Source organism: Bombus affinis, chromosome 1, assembly GCF_024516045.1.
Source record: "Bombus affinis isolate iyBomAffi1 chromosome 1, iyBomAffi1.2, whole genome shotgun sequence".
Classification (NCBI taxonomy): Eukaryota; Metazoa; Arthropoda; class Insecta; order Hymenoptera; family Apidae; genus Bombus; species Bombus affinis.
The window spans coordinates 15016909-15041944 of NC_066344.1; the positions used below are offsets into that span (position 1 = coordinate 15016909).

At 45.4% G+C, this 25036-nt stretch overlaps 1 protein-coding gene across 11 annotated transcripts in view; it reads right to left on the reverse strand.

The window, feature by feature from the left end:
* LOC126922068 (disco-interacting protein 2) overlaps positions 1–25036 on the reverse strand; it is a 42841-nt gene that overhangs the window by 14122 nt on the left and 3683 nt on the right. For 2 of the 11 annotated variants that reach the window (XM_050734287.1, XM_050734272.1), the window contains exons 1-5: positions 14673–18332; positions 13435–14291; positions 9751–9822; positions 6132–6344; positions 2218–2355 (exon numbers count right to left, since the gene is read on the reverse strand). In XM_050734287.1, the coding sequence (XP_050590244.1) occupies positions 2218–2355; positions 6132–6344; positions 9751–9822; positions 13435–14291; positions 14673–15487 (2095 nt within the window). In that variant the 5' untranslated portion in view covers positions 15488–18332. Of the gene's footprint in view, positions 1–2217; positions 2356–5889; positions 6083–6131; positions 6345–9750; positions 9823–13434; positions 14292–14672; positions 18333–25036 lie in introns of those variants that run through there. The other 9 variants (XM_050734279.1, XM_050734291.1, XM_050734301.1 and 6 more) reach the window with 9 other exon arrangements.

Here is a 25036-nt window from a genome sequence, read left to right on the forward strand (position 1 = left end):
TATCATAAACATTGAAATCTACAGTCAACTAGAATTTGGGTAATAAACTAGAAAATAATAATTAGAAAACTAAATTTAGTAAATATAACACAAGTTAATAATTCAGTTGCGCGTGAAAAATTCAGTGCTTGAGAAAACTAAAAAAACCAGATGTAGAGTTTTCTTACAAGCGGTGACCACTTCAACAATAATGCTATTGGCATTTGTTTACTGCTGTAAGGAATGCATTTATATTTATCTCACACAAACGTAATAGTATTACTTCTGCGTAGGTGTTCGGAAAAATTGACAAACGCATATATGCGTCCTTAGTCCACACCGATAGCTTCCTCCAGACGCATATAAGCGCCCATAGCGCTCTAAGGGTTAATTATTTAATATAAACATTGAAATTTACAGTTAACTAGAATTTGGGTAATAAACTAGAAAATAATAATTAGAAAACTAAATTTAGTAAATATAACACAAGTTAATAATTCAGTTGTGCGTGAAAAATTCAGTGCTTGAGAAAACTAAAAAAACCAGATGTAGAGTTTTCTTACAAGCGGTGACCACTTCGACAATAACGAGCCACTATTGGCATTTGTTTACTGCTGTAAGGAATGCATTTATATTTATCTCACACAAACGTAATAGTATTACTTCTGCGTAGGTGTTCGGAAAAATTGACAAACGCATATATGCGTCCTTAGTCCATGCCGGCTGCTTACAGGAAACGCATATATGCGTCCTTTGTCCACACCGATAGCTTCCTCCAGACGCATATACGCGCCCACAGCACTCAAAGGGTTAATTATTTAATATAAACATTGAAATTTACAGTTAACTAGAATTTGGGTAATAAACTAGAAAATAATAATTAGAAAACTAAATTTAGTAAATATAACACAAGTTAATAATTCAGTTATGTGTGAAAAATTTCAAAACAATTATCCATACATAATCCGACATCGCATTTTCTGCATTCTCTTATTTTTCACACAGACAACACATTTTCTTTTTGATAATTAGATGCGACTGTCCGCGAAACAGGTAGACAACTGTTATAACGAGGCATTATTGGCATTTGTTTACTGTCTTTACTAAGCAATGCATTTATATTTATCTCACACAAACGTAATAGTATTACTTCTGCGTAGGTGTTCGGAAAAATTGACAAACGCATATATGCGTCCTTTGTCCACACCGATAGCTTCCTCCAGACGCATATACGCGCCCACAGCACTCAAAGGGTTAATTATTTAATATAAACATTGAAATGTACAGTTAACTAGAATTTGGATAATAAACTAGAAAATAATAAATTAGAAAACTAAATTTAGTAAATATAACACAAGTTAATAATTCAGTTGTGCGTGAAAAATTTCAAAACAATTATCCATACATAATCCGACATCGCATTTTCTGCATTCTCTTATTTTTCACACGGACAACACATTTTCTTCTTGATAATTAGATGCGACTGTCCGCGAAACAGGTAGACAACTGTTATAACGAGGCATTATTAGCATTTGTTTATTGTCTTTACTAAGCAATGCATTTATATTTATCTCACACAAACGTAATAGTATTACTTCTGCGTAGGTGTTCGGAAAAATTGACAAACGCATACATGCGTCCTTAGTCCATGCCGGCCGCTTACAGGAAACGCATATATGCGTCCTTTGTCCACACCGATAGCTTTCGTCAGACGCATATAAGCGCCCATAGCGCTCTAAGGGTCAATAAATCCGGGACCATGGTCTCTAAACGAGAGTTGACACATTTGCGAAATTGTAGAACCAGTCATTTTCACTGCTGTGGTATTTCTAGTGTTACGATCTGGCGATCGATCCGAAATCTTCCTGGTAACTGATATCGAATGATACGCAGCAAAAATTTGAAAAACGTGTGGAAAATTTTAGAAAACGAGGAAACTGGTTAATTGGGGTTCGACAAACAGATTGCGGAACCTTTTTACACTTTGACAAGTACCGGTCATTTTGACTGGTATTGATATAGATAGCCTTGGTACGAAATTATTTTAAATTTTAATTCATAAAAAACAAAATAAAATTCATTATATTATTCTTTTAGTTATCGTTGCGAAAGTCATTACATCATTGAGGAAAAAAGAAAAAATATAAGATGAAATAGGAATTTTAAAATAAAATTGTAAAACCAGTCAATTTGACTGGTGCGGTAGTTCTAGTGATCGTCCAGCTGTGATGTACTCACCGGAATGATAGCGGCTCTCATTGCGCGTGAGTCTGCGATTGCCGCGTCTCGCAGCCGCTGAGTTCGAATTCCCGGTGTTTCCGGTGGAGCCGCCAGATCCCGGGGGACTGGCGATCCCGCCAGGTACTAGCCGGCCTCCTGCATGCAACACAACAACAACAACGCCACATAGACAAAGAAAGGAGATCTACCAGGAATGGCAGGGATCGCTAAATTTCTATCGTATGTCTTCTACCACCGTACCCAGACGAACCACATTTCACCAACGTTCTTTCGTTTTGTACGGCAGGCGTCTCGACAGGGCTGTACTTGGACAGGACGAAACGAATGGACCTTCGCACGCGCTACGTTTGCCTCAAATGTGGCATTTAAATTCCATTTATTTAAATTTATTTATAATTTATTGCGTTGGCAACTAAGTGATTGCGGATTTTGTCGATACCACCCAATGACAAAACCCGCAATCACTTAGTTGCCAACCGAATATCGTCGTCTGCTGTTCGACTTGACCGACGGTAGAGCGCGACGAAACTGGGAAAAGAAAGGGCGGCGTACGAACAAATTCGATCCATTCGTCTCGACGTTATTATTCCATGGTGGGTTTCTCTTCTAAATTGGATGTGATCTGAACGAAGAAACTAGAAAGGGGTTGAAGAGAGTCGTTTGTTCGGGCAGGTTCTAAACGGCGCCGTCGATGATCGGTCGTTCCACCTTCGCAAGCTGCCACGACGACGATTTCACTTTTATCGATTGTTCGCAGCTGTGCAGTGGCGCAGGGAAGTCGGAAGAGGAGGTGGGCTGTGACGCGATTCGATCTCGCCGGCGGGACCACTTCCACGTAACTTGAATTCCAGTTGGCAGCTTTTAAAGACGCTTGGAATGCAACGCGACGACTAAGCACCAGACCAACGTGTTTCACGATTTTACTACCGGCGAATATGCGGATAAATCATATTTGTCTCGTCTCGTCTGACTCGTAGATAGAAATCTTTCAACGTTTGCGAATCGATCGGAAAGGTCTGCGTGCAATTTCACATATTAACAGCTACGATAGCGCTAAATTTTCAACCGACTCTACCATAAATCGATAAAGTAGAGCTTCACACCAGATTCACCATTTTCTTTAAATTGTCTCTTTCCTTCGACCAAAGGCATTAAACAAGGATATTGTACGACTGCTGTGTTTTCTCTCTTCGTTGTTTCTTCTTTATTTTTATCTGCCGCGGAACACAAGTTGCTGTTATTACAAATTGTACAGTTTCTAAGGACATTGATCTGCTCAGAGAAATTAAACAACTCTAAAACGATCGATCATTTTACAACGTCGTTCGGTTAAGTAACAGTCTCTAGAAATTTGCTTCCGTCTGTTTCGTAGGAACAGCGTGTCGGTAACGATTCGATCGAGTTGGTCGCAGCAACTCACAGTCGCATACAACTTAACGGTCTTAGCAACTTTTCTTCGTTATCGATACCGGCGTGTAGGAACTGCTGAACGCGTGTAACAGTGCATTTTAAAGACTTGCTATTAGTTTGATAAAGAAACGCAATCGGAAAAAATAAAAAAAAAAAAAAAGAAAAGATAGAAAGAAGGGAAAAATAGAAGAAAAAAAGAGTAGAAGAGCGTCTCGTAAGCCATCTTTGGAACGTTATCACGAATTTCCGGCATTATCATCCGTTTGAATAAGCAAGTATGCGGAAACGCGGTGTTTCGCGATTGTTTACACGCAAATTGTCAATGCTCGAGCGAGTCGACTAATAGCCGATACAGAAAAATCGAGATGTTGCGGACAGATTCGCGAGTGTGTCGAAGCAAGTCGCAAGAATGCCAACGGATGGCTGGCTGCGATCTCGAGTCACCCGAAGGTGGAACAACCGGTCTCGGCTAAGTCGAATTACAAAGGTATCTAAGGTGTAAAAGCATCTCTGCGCGAATCGGTACGTACGAGGGATTACAAGCAAGCGAGCTACATCAAAGAAAGAACGTGATAACCTCTTCAAGTTCTATACACCTTTAAATCGTTCCTCTGTTCTCCCCTTTTTCTTTTTCTTTGTTAAATCCTACGATCCACTGACTTTACCTGCCCGTTAGGGTCTGGAAAATAGCAATGGATCGAATAGCAGACGGTAAAAAAAGAAAAATTTCTAACAATTGAATTAACATACTTTGGTCGATCGTTGTGGCAATATTTAATGTTATCTAAATTATATACCTTCAGAGAAGAACACGAAGAGGTTGAATCACGCATATGCCTGTGATCACTACTGATGAGAATGATGATTTACGGATTACTAAGATTAATTACGGATGAATCGTGACACGTGAAATGATGATGGCTCGAGCGATGATTCGATCCGGCGATCCTCTGCGACTCGTCTGAGGAGATGCCGCGTAAGAACGAGATCGAAATCATCGGCAAAAAAAAGAAAAAAAAAAAGAGAAAAAGCAAACGTGATCGATTAGATGAGATCAAAGTAACACGGAATGGGCTAAACGTATTCTCCGTTCGATCGATAAAGCACAATTAGACTGTTACTGTACATCATATCTACGTGCGTGGATAAAGATCTAAATCGTGCACACTTACGACAGACCATCAGCGATCGTGTTGCGGAACAACACGGATTCGCTGAAAATAATCTATGTTATCTACACGCGTCGTTGCACGATACTAAACTCGCTAATTCGTTAACACTGGGAAATTTCATATGTACAATACGATCGACTTTACGATATCTTACGATCTGACTTCCAGTTAAATCGACAAGTACGTACTTTGTAACGACGTTTCATTAATCGGCTTGTTTGCACGCGTTCGCGTTACAAATCGACCGAGAACGAAGGGTCTAACGATTAATTCGATCGCGTTCGCGACAACGTGATTTTTTCTACGGTTAGCAATGGCACGGTGCAGAGAGATCGGATTCACGGGAAAAGCCAACGAGTGGTGGAAGCGCAGCCAGTGCCGTGAAGTGCGAAGCCCGAGGGGCTCGTCGCTTAATTAAGACGAGCACCAACGGCATCGCAATTATCCAACGAGTGCTCGACAGCCTGTCAGCTATTCAGCGATCCCTTTCTGATGCTTGCGTTCCTCATAAATTTTTTTCCGCGTATAAAGACAACTCTTTGGAGGATATCGCGATTCTTGTACCTTCACGAACCCTATTCTCCTCTCTTCTTTACGACCCGACAATGCCGCTTTACCAAGCCCTCTGGAAATTTATATCAAAGACCTTGCTTTACGTTATCTAGCGAACAACGTGGCGTTATATATATAAAAAAAAAAAAATAAATAAACAAAGACACACACGGACAAACGCAGACGTGGTTGACGCGCACTTTTACACGTTCGATTAACTTCTTAAAAACAGATCGATAACGTTTTAATTGGAAGTCAGATTTCAATCTTCTTTGTTTTTACCTTACTCCTTCGTATAACGAACAGCACAGCGGTTAAATCAGACAAAGGACCAGATAATCGGACGAAACGAAACACAAGTAGCTAGGGAGGAATTAAGAAAACTATTTGATTAATTAGGTCGGTATCGCTAAGTAAAGACAGACGAGGAAACGAAAAATCGGTGAGGAGAGAAAACTACACGAACAGTCGAAAATGCACATTGATTCGGTGAACGTAACAACATCGGATAACTAATGAAAATAAAGTTTCCTACCGAAACGACAATCCACACATCACTAACAATGTGGTATCTCTAATGACTAAATGCTGCTCCGCCTAGTAGGTAAGTAGATTCCGCACGAGCCGCTGAGCTAAACTCTAATTCTCTAGGCGTAATACGAGATAAAGAAAATATATATATATATATATGTATGTATGTATGCATGTATATAGGTAAATCTATCGTATATGGTATGTATATGTATATACGTTAAATCGTGCAATAGTTGGCGCTACCTGAATGATAGCGCTTCTCGTTGTGCGTGACACGGCGTTGCGTGCGGCGTGCACGTGGCTGTGGTCGGCCACCGACGCCGACGCCGACGCCGACGCCGACGCTCCCACCGACACCAATACCAACACCACCACCACCACCGCCGCTTCCATAACCCGTTCTCTCGACCCCTGCGATACCGAGGACGCCGACACCTCCTCCATCCTTTCCAGCCCCTGTGTGCCACATACACACGTGCATATGCAAAAGCCACCCTCCAGACTCTTCTCTTGTTTTCTCGTTCCGATTCTCAAAGCAGGGGAAACTCGCAGGCTAGTTTTTCACTGCCTCTCTTCTCCACTACACCCTTCTCCATCTTTACCATCTTCGCCACCGTTACCATCGGTTAGACGCGAACGCCTACGCTGTGTATAACACGTTCGAGCGGATTTCAACGACTGAAAAATAATGGGCCGGTCGACAGAAATGTCCACTTTTCTAGAATCCCGTCGCCGTTTGAACGCGTTCCGAGTTTTACGGTTACGGTCACGGTTTCTTCAATTACGATATTCGAGGATGTGAGAGTGGAGGGAACGCTTGCGCGTACAGTCACGCTCCATGGAATTTAATAAGATTCGAGCGAACCGTGACAATATCGTAACCAGCGGTGTAAATCCAGCTCGGATCGTTCGCTGCCGTGTACCATATTTTTCTCTCTAATGGAATCACGCCCATCGATAACCATCGCTGTAAACCAAGGAATCTCCATCCTTCCTTTTTTCCAATTGTTGCGTATTACGGTACCGTGGTCCTGCAGCTTCCAAAAGAGTACGCTCGAGCATCGTTGTGCAAACGCGTTGAATATCGAAAACGAGATGCGGCGACATCTACGAACCTGCGACCCGCCGCGCTACATCGCTACAAGTTATTCGAAAAAGGTTGAACGAGATGTCGCTGTAACCGATGAAGCAGCGAATACAATGGCGTGACAGGATAAGCATTGGTTATACGTAATATGTAGGTATTGTACGTCCTCAGGCAGAAGCTGCCTTTTGTTCGCAGTTGCTGGGATAGTCGTGAATCAAAAGCGACGATAGATCGTTGAATGGAAGGACGAATCGCAACTTGGAAATATTAGGTTGTCCGAAATGTTTCTTTATAAGGAAATAATAGACGCATAATGTTTTTTTGTTTTATATTGGTTTATTGAATTATGCGCGAACATAATGGATCATACCTCAATACATAAAATAATATAAAAATAAATATTCAATAAAATAATATAAAACAGAAACTATTGTTCATCTATTATCACCTTATGAAACGAAAGAAACTTTTCGGACAACCCAATACCTGTTTGCAGACACCTAAATTCCACGAGTTTTACCACGTATCGAAGTTTCCAACGACCAACCACCTTTATTTCCAAAATTTCCCAACTTGTCGATTTTCTAATATTCAAATATCAAATATCGAACTTTATATAAATCCGTGATATTCGAAGGATTGGTACGCGGGAACCTTCCAATCTCCTTTCTATTTTCCCATTTGAAATAACGCAAGGAAGGAAAGACGCGTGACGAAGCGAGTTAAGAAGAAGGCTCGTGCGAAACATCTGCGATAGACACATATTTTATATACTTAGAGACAACGCGGAATTCTTCGTGCCGATTCTTCCGTATAAAACCATAAGTTATTTCAGCTGATCGCCTGTTACTTGCGATTTCGCGTTTCCCTACCGGTATCGAAATTCCCGTGAAGATCTCGTCGATTATCAGCGATTGCTTGCACATCGACACGTTAACTCGCTAAGCGAACTGCTTTCTCTCGTTGCGTACAATTTGTTGGATCTGAACGCGACCAGGCAACGAGCCGCGCAAGAAACTCGCTTCGTCGTGTTCGCCACTGGTACAATGAAAGAGGTTCGCGATAAATGGAATGGATTATAGGCAGCGGTGTGCATCGTGGAGATCGTAATCGAGTTAAAAAACGAAGAAAAAGCGAGAGAGAGAGAAAAAGAAACGACGCCGCTGGCAGACACCTAACGAGTTTCCGCGTGCAGGAAAACGGTTGGGAAATCACGAATCAAACGTGACTCGAAGCAGCGAGAAAATTGTCTTTGCTTGGAAGCCTCGTGCGCGACAATAGCACAAGTACCTACGTCGCGTATAACGAGCGGATAACGCGGAAGTGGCTCTTCCGTATGCAAGTACAGTTAAACAGTATGTACATTGCGGCCGATCGCAGCGGACCGACCGATCGCAGCTGCAGCCACGAGCCATTGCCGAAGGCGCGGCCGAGCTCGTGATCGTGGCCAAGCTTTAACCGGTCCACACGTTGCGATCTCGCTGCTACACCTCAACTGGTCGCTCTTTATTTCGCAATTAAAAAGATGGAAAAGGCGTTATCGATAAGCTTGAAATCGAACTCGTCCGAACACCAAACTCACGTATCCCTTCAACGTGGCATTCCAACCAACTTAATTCCACGTTAATTGTAAACAAGTTTGCTGGCGCGTTACAAGGTCACGCGTTCGATTTTGCAAGAGGCAATTCCACTTAGCTGTTCGTTCGGATGGAAACGAACGAGGCTGGTTGGGTCAGGGCGATTCTCCTATTCGAGAAAATCAGACAAAGTGGAAAGAATGCCGTGGCAAACGCGTTCTTCTATTGCGAAACGCAGATGGCATTGCCGGAAAAACGATACGCTGGTTAAATCGGTGGAAATATCTTTAACACGGGAGTAGAACCAGCACCGGAGACCCTGAGCGCGCGATAAGGGGATTGCGTAAGAGAGGAAAACCGGTAGAAGACGACGGATGGAAAACGGTGGCCGGGGCGAAGAACACGCGGCCCTGTCCGCTTCGTTTCTTCTTTTATTCCCATTGCGATTGCGTGTGCCGGCATTGTGCGCAAAGCAATGCTCGTGTCTCTTGAGAATCGGAACGTGATTAATATTACGAACGACTAGAGAGAGAATGAGAGACTGGTTGCGTATGGATGTGACGCAATAGGCGCGCGCGAGATTATCGCGCGAGCTGACGCGGACCACGAGGACGAGAAGCTTTCGAACGATACCGCCGCGATCCAACGAATCGGAATGTAACAACTGGTACGTAAGAAGTTTCCAGTTAATGTGTGTTATATTTCGACGAGTCCGAACGTGTAACTCGAGAGAAAATAAGCAATTGGTCGCAGCTGCTTTCTTTTCGGACATTCTATCTTATCGGATCGTTAACGATCCTTTCGAAACGTTGAAACAGAGACTTCTCGCGTGTCGCTTAGCGTCTACTCGAGCAACGTAGAACGTGTTGCAAGTAGCGCTGACATGACGCAGCGAGAAAGCGAGATAGAGTGAAGCGGCTGTCGCTGACTCGTATTCGCGTCTTTTAAACGAGTCGATAAACGCACCAGCAGACGATAAATCACTGGTCGTTGTGCACGATAAAAATAAAATGTCGGAGAACTCGGGCTAGGGAACAGCGCGTAAATCCGTACACGGAAGTGACGTAGAAAGGAGCCGCGCGGCTGCGATTCCGTCGCGAGCTTCTCGTCCACGCGTGATGTTCGCTAAGGATGAAACCACGATGACCATGACTTGTTCGCTATGATTTTTTCCGACCAGATGAAACGTCCGACTCACCCAACTGCTTCGACGCATACTGCTGCAGTAGACGCGTCCGTTTCTTTTCGTATCCCTTTTGTGTAATGTCCCCTGAAACAAGAAATCGCAACGATCAGTACAAGTTTGTTTACGAACGATCTCCGCCGATATCGCCGCCTTACGCAAACAGAGCTTCAAACAGCGATTAACACTTTGACCGCCACGCCGAAATCACGTGTTCCGCTGAGGACGCCACGGAAGTATTTTTATTATTCAAAGCATATAATGGCAAAATAATAATAAATTGATGATGCAAGACAACATTCTTCCCCAATGGACCGTTTATCTTATTGGTGGTCACAGGTGGCCACCGTGGTGCCTTGGTAACAGTCGATAGCGACATATTATAACAAGGCTTCGTTTATTTCAACAAACCATTCGCATTCGTTATTTCGTCGTAAGCAAAACGTCCAGAATATATTGTTGAGACGCGTAGAAAATATTAGTAAACGGTCATTCTATATATAATAGTAAGGTATGTGCACACTTCTAACTTCAATTATATGATTATAAAGCAGCATTTACAATTATTTTCTAAGGTGTGTTTATAATAATATTCATAGATTACCCCTCAATGATATGGATGCAAACACCGTTTAGTGCACCGTTAGATGCAAGACTTGTTCTAATTTTTTTTTTATTCATGTTCCAATAAAAATGTTTAATTATTCAATGGGGCACTTTTTATTTCAAAGTACCTTCTATTTATCGGTTATATTCAAAATGCCCTAACTGTCAATTCTCATACAATTTTTACAATTGTAAGAAGTTCAAACGTTCCGATCACTAATGACCACCGTAGCGTCACAGGAGAAACCATGGCCGGTCATATATGACCAACGTGGCAGTCAAAGTGTTAACACTTTACCGACCGCTAGCGATTCAACAGCATACGCACGTCCGACCGGCATCTCAGGCGCAGATTCTTCCTGGCGCCGGCTTTGTTTCGGTTTAGACTCTCCAATACCATTCTTTTCGTTCATCGCGATCGGTACGTTTTTCAAATTGATATAAAACTGTGGGAGCTTACAAAGCAACGCAACTGACGCAACTGAGCAAGGTACCTTAGTACTAAATAACAAATTACTGCCTAAATAATGAGAAAGATTGTCGACGTCAAAAAGTCCCTTAATAGGCTATCGGTCGGTAAGCGTCGGTGACAAAAAACCGATTAATCGACTATCGGTCGGTAAAGTGTTAATATATTGGGTTGGCAACTAAACGATTGCAGATTTTATCAATAGGTAGTATTGTCAATACTTAGTTGCCAATCCAATAATACGGTTAGTGGAATGGAACGAAGTTGGTTCGACGATGCAACGTTCGTCCGTTTGATTACCAATCGCACGTACACGAAAATAGGTAAATAAGAGGATGGCAGATTGCGCGTCGAATCAGCCTACCCTCGAACGAATGGCTAAATAAGAGAGATCAATTTCTCAATGCTCGTTGCATCGAGAGACCGAAAAAGGACGTACTATTTCGATAGCTTGTGGCGCGATCTCGTTTCAGGTAATTTCTTCGTGGCACGCAACCCGTGGAATTTCGAGGACGATCGGTGAATGCGTTCGTTCAAGAAACGGTAGAAATTGGCTGGACAATTCGCGGGGACGAGATGGAAACACGGAGACACCTGGCTGAAAGCGACCTCGCCAAACGAGACCAACGAAATCTATCGAGAAATGGAATTCCTAAAACGCTTCGAACACGCAAATTTTCCAGACCTGTTCTAGAACCACGTTAGCCGATTCACGTGGTGCCGTTCTATCGGCCAACCGTAGCTTAACGTAATTACATAACCTATTGTAAGTTAATGGTTGAGAACTGGTGAACGTAAATCATTTAATTTAGAATTTAACGAAAGATCGTAGGCAATGTAGTTTACTACGTTAAAACAGTTGATAGGTGAGCAGCGAGCCGCTTGAGCGGCGCTAACGGCGCATTGTTTTCAGCGACGACGATTAATTTTATAAGGAAGAAGCGGTCTGACGAGTTTTTTTGTCCGCGAAATTCTAGAAAGGGTACGCGTTGTAAATTTCTGCGTCGCAACACAGCTTGCCCACGTGTCCCGCACGATGCGAAACGAGTTGGCATGCTAGCGTCACGCATCGTAACTCGAGAAAATGCATAGAATCGATCGGCTAACGGCCGAGACACGATTTTTCCAGCTACGAGCACCGACACGAAACCAAACTAGGTCATGCAATATTATCACTGAATTTATTTCAACGACCCCGAGTCTTTCGACAAACCCGCGCCGTTCCATTTTCTACCTAATTACCTGCGTGTTTATGGACTCGCCATATCTCGAAAACACGGGTGCAGCGAACGATCGTTATCGATCCGGGGGAGACTCGATCCGTTTCTCTCGCGAACGTTTCTTCTAATTTCAATCGTGGACGCTCTTTTACGAACGAATCTCGCCTGTACGAAGCGACTCGTTGAAAGTTCACGAAAAATCTTCGAACGATAAAGCGAGCTGTGTTCTGTCGCGTCTAATGAAGAAAATTACACGAAGGAAATTACTCTGCAAGTAATTCGATCGAACGCGTCTTTCAGACATATCGAAATATTCAGTTTCAAATCTGTAATTGGTGTCCAGAGAATGAGCTACAGTGGAAGGAGAAGGAGAAAGTTGGTGGCTTAATGGAAGAGCGATGTTCGTCCGGAATGATAATGGAATGTCTTATTGTATTTTAATGTATATCTTTTCCGGCTATCCAACCGCTAGTTAAAATTATCAGGACGCGGAACGACTGGTCCTTAGGGCAAAGTGTATATTGCGCACGCACCTATAGACGCGAACAGGTCGAAGGGAATTATTGCACGGTCAAGTTATGGTTAGTACGCGGTTCAAGAATTTCTCTGCTGGGGATGCATCCGGCAAATCCTGCGCCTATTAAACACGCACGGCCTGCTTACCCCACGGCTAGAACGTTCACATCGATGATTAACCCTTCAGTCACGATATATACATACATCTATTCGTGTTCGTTTTTTTCTTCTTTTTTTTCTACGCGTATCTAATTAACTTTCAACGCACCCTTTGCCTGTTAATTGCTTAAATATCACTTTAGCTTGAAGCAAAATCGTTCGTACGAAATACTTGGCTCGTTCGCGTATCAAAATTAGAAAACGACGCTTTCTCGATCGATGAGAAAGTAAACGAGAGGAATGGTAAATAAGAAATTTCAGTAGTGTTGACAATGGTAATCCTTCTCGTTGCAGTCAGAATAAATAAATACGTATATGGGCAAGGAGCAATCAAGAGCCGGCCAGCTATCGCGGTCGAAAGATTTCAAGAAAGAAATGGGAAAGAGGCGCGATTAGTGGAACGTACGTGCACGGATTTGGATCGAGTTTAACGGGAGCAAAAACAGCGGTGAAACCAAACTTGAACGGCGATTCTGTTACGTGATTAACGTCGATCACGCGGAATGCCAGACGAAAATAAGACAAACGCTAATCGCTAGCAGCTATCGCCCTAAAGTTAAAGTTAAAGTCGAAGAAAAATGAGCTTGTATCGAACCGTAATTCCGCGCGTGTCATTTTCCAAGCCTATGTCACATCGAATACCCGCGTCGAGATTATGCGGTGTAAGCTTTAAAGCGAATGTCCTAGGAATATCGATGGCGTAGAAGATGGTCGCTACTGGAGCCTTACTGGGTCTTTTCCTCAAGGATGAGCACTTCCGCACGAGAAAGACTGGCTGGCCGGAAGCTTTTCGAAGCTGAGACTTTCGCCTGAGTGGCCTTCTTCTGAGTCCAGATCTTTGCCTCTTCAGGTATTGCTGCCTATGCATCGCGTGAGAGCTTTTCCTGCGCTCAAGACCAACACGATCGGACTCGTCCTCAGTTTCGCTGTCGGTAGACGAGAGACATCTGTAGTCGGCCCTCGTCCTCTCTTTGCCGATTAGGTTGCTCGAACCTTTCGACAGGAAGCTGAGAAACTGATTGCTGGCGAAATAGTTGGAAGTTATGGGTCGCCATGTGGTTCTTCGCGCGAGGACGCCGCTGGTTCGTAGCTCCTCGGAGAACAGTTTGTCTTCGTTGAAATCGCTGATCTTTGGTGCCCGACAAGCCGACGATGAGGAGGATGTTGCTGAGAAGGAACCCAACGAGGACGAGACCAACGAGTTCAAGCCTCCCTCTCGTCTATCGTTAAAGTCCCCTGAAAGCAACAGCTTCAGATCGTCGAACTGATCGTCCGACAGATTCGACGAACAGTCGTCGATTCTTTCGATCACGGGAATCTCGGTCTCGGGGAAGTATCTGATCTCGCGCCACACTCGTCTCTGACGTCTCGAGCGCCGCCTTTCCGGTGGTACGAACCACACGGGGCTGTTCGATCGCACCGGCTGAACCTGAAGCTGAGACTTCTTCGTCCTCTGAGACGTCCGCCTTCCGCGTCGTCGAGAACTGGACCGCCTCGAGCTGTTCGTTCGTTTGAAGTAACCCTCGGCGCTCACGCTTGGCGACGGTTTGCTCGTCCTTCGGTTAAAGAAACCATTCCTCGTAGCCCTGAAGTCAGGCGATTATCGAGTTGCCGTCTACCTCGCAACCTTCGACCGATGAAATTGCCGAAAATCGCTTTGCCAGAAATGTGAAAGGTATCTCGCGTGCGTTCGTCGTAATTTCCGAGCACAAACGCGACACGGCGAAGCTCGAGATACTCGAAGCGGATTACGCGCTAGTCGAAAGCTATGTCTAGTCGTGAAGCTTTGCCGAACGATCAACGAAAATTTGTAAATACGACTCTCGGTTTACTCGGACATCCGCAACCAGGTCGTCATTTTATAGTTGAACTTTCTACGATTCGACTTTCAGGGAAAACTCTGTACTTTCACGTTTCGCAATTTCATCGTCGACGAAGGCCAATTAACAAATACGAGTGATAGTAACCCTGCACGAAAATCGGCCAACTTGGCGATCCTCAGAGAAAATCCGAACGCCGACGAGACGTCTTTGCCAGCCACGCTTTTCTCCGGAGCGGACACCGTTCTCGCTACGGTGGGTTGAGGCTTCCTCTCCTTCAGCGCGCTATCCAACGAGTGGTGTATCGACGAACCCGAGGACGAAGGGAAGGGCATCGGCACCGCGTCCCTCCATATTCGACCGAGATTGATGCTGACGCTGGGTGGTCCTTCGATCGACGGTTCCTGAACCTGCAGGATATCCTGATGACTATTCTTCTCTTGGATCGGCTCGTTGCAGACTCTGAACGGCTTCGAGGGCAACACGGGCGACGCGTCCAACTCGAGAACCTTCAGGTCCTCGGCCACGTGGTCGGCTTCGTTTTGCTTTTGAATCTTGGAAACGTTGTTTCTTGTCGGAGCGTGTTGTTGCTTGTTTTGCTTGTTCTGTTGCTGTTCGCGGTGCACCTCGTCCAGTTTCTCGCGCGAAGACGAGCTAACACCCTGTAGCCATTCGTCGTAGCTGATCGATTCGCGAGTCAACGTGTCGTCCTGTAGCTTTTTCGGTTTCTGCTCCTTTATTATGGTCTGCTTCTCGATCGGCTTCAAGTTGGACTCGATGGCAGTCGGTGCGACAGTCGGCTCCAAGTTTTTCTGAAGCTTGTTACGTCGCTTGCCCCGATCCAAATAACTTTTTCTTATCGATATCCTTTTGAAGGACTCGCTGCGCTTAAAGGACGGCTCGTTACGGTCCTTCTTGCGGCCGACGAGCCTCCTCAGGTTCTCGAAGGACAACGGCCTCATGAGTTCGGCCCTTCGTCCACTCTCCGCTCAAACAGTCGTCTTACGTTTCATCCTCCACTTTCTATTATCCTTTCGCCGTTTCCTCGACGCGTCTGCGAGACTTCTTCTTCGAATACCGCGATCTCATGTGTACAATTGTTCGGAAATTCTCGTTCGTTAGCTATTTAACATGCCTCGTTATCCACCGCGTTGCTTCATACTTTCTCGAATCGCGTCGTCTGCCCTTGGAAAGAAAATCTAACAAAAACGAGACGATCATTCTCCGTTTACGGCCCTACCCTCTCAACGTAGTCGGTTCTTTCCGCTGTTGTTTCTCGGCGAGTTACGATCTCGTGCTGCGAGTCAAATATCCTTTGGAACGAGTGGCCGAAGGATTCCTCGCGAACGGAAGGCTCGTTTTGGTTGCAGGAGCGAACCACGCGCGTCCTCCTCGAGTCCTTACATCCTCACAGCTAGCCAGGGAGAAAGAGAGGAGAGGGGAGAGAGAGAAAGGGAAAAAGACAGAGGTTGCGAGGCTGCACTGGTTCTCCCGTTGTCTCTCTCTTTCATCTGTATCGTCGTGGTTCTTCTCCGTTTGGTCTGTGTCGGTCGCCTCGGCGAACGTGCACGCTTGCGCGTTTCTGCGATCTTAAGGTACAACTCCGAGGTCTTCCAGTCGCGAATCACCGTGGCTTTCCTTTTTCGACCTGCCGTCCCTTCTTCCTCTTTCGCGTCTACCTTCTCTTTCACCCTTTTCGTACGATTGCCCCTCCGTTCGGTGCGGATCCTGCGGCAAAAATCGATTCGGCACTGGCGGACCGCGCGACGCCGTCAGCGAAATAACGTTAAACGGCAGCAGATTAATTCGAGTTAATTCGCGTTGCAGCGTTACCTAGCCAGCGAAACCATCTTCCTGTTACGTTCTGCCTGGAGGAAACTACGCTTCGATAGCGGTAACCGCGATTAATATCGCGAATCAACGTCCGCGCAACGTTTACGCCAAGTTATTCCACGTTTCGAAACAGTAGATTTTTCGAGCTTGGTGAATGCTAGTTGCCGAACACGCGTTCCGTTCACAGCGGTCCAACAGCCGAGATACTGTTCTCCATATATGCGCCTCGTCCGAAAGCATCTACAATCGTTGAAAACACATTGGACGATACTTTCTCCGCCCTCCGACGATTACGACACTGATTTCACCCTTTCCTTCGCTCCACGATCCCGCAGTATTTATTATTTCGTGTCGACGAGCGACGTAAGCGCGCTGCCAGACACCGATTCACTCGTTCGGCCAATCGCGCTCTGCTCGATGTTTCTCCAAAGTCGTTACTTGGTTCGTCGAACGTCCGAAAACTTTCGAGAAATGTGATCGCGGGGAGAAGAACCAAACGACGTAATATGATTCGTCGCACTACGCGCACACACACACTCACACGTACACACGCACACTATAGTCGCGAATCGGTTTCGAGAAAGGCGATCCTTCGATCTTGTTTAGTTGGTAGATCGCACCGGCAACCGTATCACGAATTTCGTGATACGCGTATTTCGCTGGAACGGTAAATCACGGTCACGCACCGGCCTCGAAAATACGCTCGACCGACCGCTATCGCTTTTGCAAATAAGGAAAGCGCGAACACGGTGATTTTTCACTCTTCCTCTCGATTTTCGCTGCAACGACGTGCACGACGCTCATTTCCTTCCCGTTTGCAAGTCCTATCGAACAGCGACTCGCGTTCTTCGGCTAGTTGAGCGCAACGGCCACGTAATCAAACACCGGTAAAAATAAATTACCCGCCAGTTTCGAAAGCAACGACGCAACGAACGATAGCGTGAAAGGAGAGAGACAACTCGAAGAATCGTTATTGTTGTTGTTCGAGGAACCTTGATCCGCCAACGCGTCAACTCTAGATCGTGATACGTATTTAGAAAGATTTAGTTCGTTCGAGCGGAGTTTTAAATAAAAGGCAGACGCCGATCCTATACAATGGCAGTGCCTGCCGGTTTGACGGTTGACAAGTGAATTTTTCTCGGTTGGCTCGTTGGTTAAAACAGTAAGATCAGCCCTACGGGATCAGAGGGAAACTTAGTCGCCTCTGTTACCGGCCAGCTGCTCGCCCACGAGAACCTATTTCACAAGCTTTCCTTCCCTCGACCAGATTCTTTTTACGACACTACGCCGCCGGCAAAAGAACCGCGACGGGTTACGGAATTCATTCTAAGCTGATAGTCTCGCTCGCCTCTGTCCTTCGATTACCCAAGGAAACGGGAAAAAATGATCTGAGAAGAAAACTAATCGACATAGAAGGCGCGTTAATCGTGACGTGTACCACCGTTCACGAACTTGTACCATCGTAACGTCCTCGAAATGCACACGCCGAAAATTTCCTAGTTTTGCGCGGCGAAACGTCTCGTTTATCGCCAGGCGGAGCGAAAACAAAAAGAAATAGAAACGACCGCGAAGCGACAGTCGGTAATAGCGATGACACGTAATGTAGAAACTCCGGCCTGCGATAATACCAATAACGACATAGAAATAGGGGACTACGAGAGAAAAGAGATGGGAAAAAAAGTGGAACAGCGATAGTAGCGGCACTAGTAGTACAAGCAAGAGTAACAGCGTGGCGCGAGTAGAGAAGCAAGGGTAGCGGCCGGTCGTGTTCGTAAAATAATGCGTCGGAGCGTACTCGAGGCGCAGAGCGTCGCGACGCGGGTCCACCCTTATCGCGAAGGGCAGAGGAACGAGCATCGAGAACAGTCCCCCTCGTCTCGCGAGGAGAAAAACTCTCGTAGTGCGCGTAGTTGAAGTCGCGTCGAATCACTGGCATTTCGCGAGCTCTCGACGCTGCACCTCTCCCTGACTCACGAGAGAACCGCCACGGACCCGGAGAAAGAGAAAGAGTGAGCGCGCGCGTGTGTGTGTGTGTGTGTGTGTGTGTGAGAGAAAGAGAGGGACCGCGCGGTGGCCCGACGGAGACAGCGACCTCTGGGAAGCGGGCCCCCTGACAGAGACGGAGAAACGGAGAACATCGAGGGGGGTAAGGAGCGGTAGTGGTGGTATGCCGTCCGTCCACTCTCGTCTGCACACAACTCTGTTCTCTTGCTTCTCTCGCAGCATCCCACTCTCCTTACCCCTTTTCTACCTCCTCTAGCGTGTTCTATCTTCTTCTTTCTCCCTTCGTTCCGAGTCTCCCGCTGCTCTCCTCCTCGCTCCTCCCCCGCGGCAAGACAATCTTTCTCTTTTTCTCTCTCCGCTGCCCCTTTCTGTCCCTTCTTTCCCTTCTTTCGTGTACGCTCGCATCGCGTGTTCCGAGCCCAAGACCACGGCTGCTGCCTTTCTTTCTCATTTTCGTGTTACACGCCGATCCTGCGGTCTCGCTCGTGCCCGCAAGATTTTCTACCTCCACCCATGCGCATTTTCTTAAGGCGGACTCACAAAGATCGCGAATCGGATAGAGAATCCTCGAGCGATGCGAACGATGCAGACTCGCAAGCGGTATCGTAGATTTTTACCACAACTCGTGTACACCTTTGCACAGCGTGGAGAGGAGACCCGTGGCTCGAATGCGAACACGTCGCGATCGAACGCGTTCGATTCGTCACCGATACGTTTCGTATTTGGCCTTCCTGAAACTTGCCGCGATTGTCCGCTCTTGCGAAACGCTTCGCTATTATTAATAGCATCGAAGGGCGATTCCACGAACGCTTATGCCGTCAACGTCAGCTACCTACGCTCCACACCACCCTTTCCTCCTCGGGTTATCCGATCTTCGCCGCCTTCATTTCCATCGAATCTTCCACGTCGATCACTGCTCGTATTATAGCTTACAACTATGCGATCCACGAATACGTTATCGAGAGCAACTTTCATTTCTTCCTTCCTTCTTTCTGATAGCCGCGCTGTTTAAAAGATACGTTGTTGTCAGCGGAAGAATATCAGGGATCAAGGATGCCGCGCCGCTTTCGAGCATGGCGTCGATAGACGTATCGTAATCCGACGTACATGTACAACATTGGATACACAGCCTATTGTAAGTTTCAATTCTAGCGCGTAGCAGGTGAGAAGGTACCGCGGAGTCGAGGTTTAACGTTAGACGCGATCATTACGCGTTCTTACTACGAAGATCGTAGAGGGGCAAGTAACCGGCGTATTTCAAGTTTCTATACATACACATGCATATATGTCTAACATCGCAACTCTGTTCTTAAGAGACTACTCTAATCTTCGCAGAAAATAATCGACGACAAACGAAATATAAAATTATGTTTGTCGTTCCTGCGAATTGAGAATTCACCTTCGATCGCCACGATTAATTAATTTACAATTTTATAAATGTGCCAGCCCTCGTTCAGGAATCATGGTCCTCGATGGGTTGATAATATTAAAAATGTACTATATAAGATGAAATTCCTTTCGTAAGAAAGTAATAAATCAATAAATGGAAAAATATTCTGTTATTGCGTATTTTTTAAAGACCAGTCATTTTTTTCTTTTCTTTTTTGCCACGTCATGATTTTGGTAGAAACAGCTTCGTCTTAATTGTCGTCTGTTTCTTCTAGCATTAAGAAAGTAATATTTATTCCTGTTGCAAGTGCCGGGGGAACTCTTGTCCCTCGATTGGAATGGAAACGTGGTCCCTGCAGAGAATGCAAGCAACGACCATGGCAGAGAACGGGCAATATCGATGTTCGTTTTACGACGAAAAAAGGTTTAAATTGACGGGTTGATTGCTCGGTACTCTCCGACCTCCCACTCTCTAGCGCTAGCAGCGGCCCTTAACTACCAAAGAACCAAGAAGAGCATCGCCGAGCGTTCGTACTTTCCACGAATACAGCTCGAAACACCCACGCTCGATCGTCCTGTGCAAGTAGCACGATCCCGACGAAATCAACGCTTCGTATAGAAAGCATGCAAGTCTTTAAATAAAACTTCGTCGCGTTTCGGCTAGCCGAAACGTTTAATCGCTGTCGCGAAAGGCGTGCCGAGAAAAAAGCAATTGAATTTATGGAATTTACGAAAGGCTGGGAAACGAGGAGACGAGTCGTGAATTTCGTGAAACGCAAACAACAGCTTCGAAGGAGCTAAAATGCGTCGTGTACGACGACGGACGAGGAAATATTAAGCGAATTACGAGAGAATCGCGTTCTCGAACAAAGTCGATAAAGATAAACTTTTATATCGTCGATGACATAGGCCGACTAAACGTCGAATCGACGATACGGAATTATACGATAATTTTCATCGAGCCAGCTATCATACGCTTATCGCCGAGATAACGGCACCCTTTAATATTGCTGTTGGAAACCAATTTTTCGCAATATTGCTCTGTTGTTTTTCACGCTTACGAGTTATCCGATTTAAATTAATTTACGCTTTGTGCCGCTGCGTCTATTTCGATACGTAGAAAACAAAGAGATTTTCAATAAATGGAGATCAAATTTTCCCTATCTCGAAATCCCTAGTAGAGAAGCAACGACTTAAAAAAAACGACTAGAGCGGCGTGCGTTCGACGCAAGAGGCCGCGAGAAACAATAAAGGCGAGTGAAGAAGAAGAGTAGAAAAATAATCGAGCAAATTCGAAACGAGATTCGGATCGATAACCGATAAAGATAATTCGAAGGCCCGGCTTAGCCGATCGATAAAGACGACACGTTGGACACGTAGCTTTCTACGATGCATCGGTATCGTCGGAAGGTGTGGAGGAGGGATATAATAGCCGATAAGCGTGTGATCTTTGGTCGTGGAGTATATGCAACGCGGCTCGGTGCAACGTGCAACTCAAGGCGACTTCAGGACGTTTACCCACGAAACCAGCGACCTTGATCTTACAAACGGTCCACGAACGAGCTGCGACAGCAGCTGCACCGACACCGATGGATGCATTCCACTAGAGTGCAGCCGCACCTGCGCCACCTAACCAGAGCTGCCGTTCTTCGCTCTTGTCTTCTAACAGACAATTCGTTCTTCTTCCCGAGAGTTCCTCTTGTTTACCAATTTCGCTGACCTCTCCGTCTTTTTTCTGGTCCGCGCTCGATACCCGGCAATCTCGTTTTATGGCTTGATTAGCCTCGGGATTAAGTTATCGACAATCGTAGTCGATACGATTCTTGCTCGCGTCTTTCCACCTGAATTTTTTCTCTACAAATTGCACTTTCCTTACGGAGGCAACAACGTTCCTGCTCTCCAATTATCTGTCGTACTTTTATCAGTATTCCGTTGTAATCGTGTTTCTCATATTGCTTTACAATTTTCTCATGCTACCGTTTTAGATACGCACATATCTCGAATTCGCAGACTGGAAATAGTTAGCGCATTATTCACGGGTGTTTTATCAGCGCCGCTGTTACACAGCTGACCGATAACAAGGTCCCACGCGAAACTAATTAGCCGATTAAAAGCGGCAATGTCATAAGATTTGTTTTCATTATGTAATAAGTGAATTCCAAGCTGTACATAAACAAAGATAGCGTGTATCTCTGAGCTTCACGAGCAATAAAGAAAAACACAGTTCCTGTTCTTCCTACAAGCGTAACGTAATCTCGATAACCTTGGTGGCTTGAAAACAATATCTGCGGTAATCCTGTATACCGGTCGTATCTCGTTTGACCCTCGATTGATTTATCGAATATTCGCTCGCGAAACGCTGCTCCAACGATGCAAGACGCGCGTTCGAGATCCTCGTTATCGTGAAACGTTCGTCGGGCCACGAAATACACGGAGACGGGAAAGGGTATCGATGAATCGGCCGTAGCGAACGTTGCCGGTGAACGTTGACCGGAAGTGCGCTGACCTCGGAACTACGAATAGAGGTCGAGGAAATCGCGGCAGAGTGCGAAGTCAGGTTGAACGGGAACATAAATCCTCGTAACGACGTCGTAATCGAGAACTGACGTCAATAGAAAAATCAGAGGGGTGGCTTGATTTGCGCGTACCCTTGTCATTCGCATGAATTCCTGCCGATAGTGTGTCGACTAGTTGTAATCGAGAACCAGTCCGCACGCTCGCAGCGAATCTGACGCGAAATTGGCCTCGACTTCGACCGATACTTCGTTTCTCCGTGTCTGCGCCAGGTATCGATCCTATACGGTGTTCGGTTACGCTACGACTATGCGGTCGATCGACGTCGGAAAAACACCATCGTCTACCAGCAATTAATTCACCGATATCGAAGTTATCTGGCCGATCGAGACGATAAGATCAAAGTTAATTCGAACCGTATAGGATGGGCCGACCGGCTTCCGCGAGATAGGAAATTCCTTTTCGAGCAGGTTGCTCGGCCTCGAGAGGGCGGTGATGCCTTTAAAACGGCTTTTCTCTAGCTAGAAACTGGTTCAAGATTTTAGGCTCACGTTCGCTTTCTTAAGTGGAATTACGATTTCCCAAGAATCTACGGCCGCGGTGGCCCTTCGCGCCGCCGGTTCGATGCCCTCTGGTTCAAGGTCATTCAAGGTCAAACGTCGGACAAATCAAACGATATCTAAAAATAATTTTACGCTCGGTAAATCGAGGGAAGCGTTGAGAAAATTTTTATCGTTCCGTGTATACCGTGCTTTGGGTTAAGATCGGACGAACATCGCGAAAAATCTTGTCGGATTAATTCGCGCAAGTAAATATTAAAGTAAATTGAGAGATTTCGAAAGCATTGGCCCGCGCGTTTACGTTTCATGTAAAAATTACTAGCAAGCGACACGAAGAGAATGTGAGGAGAAGCGGCGATCTAACTTTCAGCCGAAACAACTTGGAGTAGGATTATTAGGTTACTGAACTCGCGTCGTAAAGAACTCCTAAGTAGTTTCATAATCGAGTCATAAATCCAGAAGCTGGTGGTTCCGTACGCGAAGCAACTTTCCGCCATGGTCTTCTAAAAATACAGTTCAAGTTCGATGCGAGATTAAAAATATAGACGCGAAGCAGGTCGTTCGGATTCGTCGATGAAACAACTACAAAAGTGAGCGTTCGAACGATGAAATATCGATCGGCTAGTTTAACCAAAGAGATTCCTCCTTTCCTACGCCAGTCTTTCGCTGCCAATTACACGGAACGTTGATCAGTCGTCGGGGATTCGCATTTCAAGTAATCGGTAAAAACAGTTAAACGCAATTAACCTGGCACGAGCCAACGAATTATTCATAAGGCGCGCGAACGTAACGAGGACTTAATTGCTCGTTACTCGAAAAAACTACCGGATAACCTTCCCAGATAAAAGAAAACTTTTCATTTGCGTTCGCCCGTTTTGGTCAGTTTCCGGATTCATCGGCGATCATGGTTCTATCCACAAAAGGAAGCATTAGTTGCCGGGGCATTGGGCAACCACAGGTGCAACGATCCATGAGGCCATTGAAATCACACAGATAAAGGTCCACCTTACCTTTAACCACGATAATAACATGGTTATTATGAAATTGTAGGTTAAGATCGCTTTCTATTCTATTTACCTGCGTCGAATTAGCTAACGGGTCATTTCGAACACTACTCCTGCTCGTATTCTACTGACTATCTGTCGTTCGAAAGGTTTCCGAATGTATCGACCAAGTATACGTATCGTCGATAATCGAAGAATCAACCGTTTTACGCTACGAGGTTATTCGTGCAATTGGCGTGTCACGAAATCACGCGTTTCCCAGTAAATGGGCATATAACTTCACTTCGTTTACGAGAAACTTTCAAGCAAGCCTATTCCGCAGTAGATTATCGAAGCCTGTAAATAATCGATGAATCGGCAAACGGGAATAACGGGTCCGTTTGTTCTAGAATTCGACGTTTGGACAACGCATTTCTGGTTATTTGCCCACGGATCTTCGGTAAATAAATCCCTATTTCCTAGTGATAAAATTTCTATCTACTATTTATGGAGCGATCGTCGGTAGAACCAGACAGAGTGTTTCGTTTAACTACAACGCGATATCCTTGTCGTTACTGATGGCATAACCGAATAAATAGAAAGGAACGATGCTTCAGCGAAACATTATACCTCTCGAAACGGTCATCGTTCAAAAGATTCTTTTTAAGAGACGATGCTCTATCGATAAGGCAGGCACTCAGCCGGGTAAACTTAAAGGGGATACCCCGTACGATCCCGTAACGCTTTAATATCATTAAAGTCTCGCGATGGCAGAAGAATACACGAGCTGACTTCTCTCGAATCATCGAAATTATCCTACGAATAACCGCTGGGAAACAATTACGGCAATTAAAGTCTAGTTTAAAGGGCTAGTTTAATCGAATCAGGTATTCACGGATCGAGTGATTTTGTAAAGTTTCCGCTATATCGTTTAAGTGGAACGTTATACGTCGTTCATTACATCTATCTAAAGAGGATCCAAAGTTCCGCTAGTTGGCACAGCTGGAGGAAATCATTCGGCAATTTTGCATCATGTACGTCTGGTAGAGAAGTACGTGTTGATCACAAAACTGATTGAAATATTCCACTGACGAACGAAGCGGTGAACGAAGAAAACAATTAGCGGGAATTAGAAAGAGCGTAAGCGCGATTCGTGCATCGTTCGACCGCTAGATAACAGGTGCTGGATACGTGCCGACTAGAGCCGGCTTTAATGACTCATGCAGAA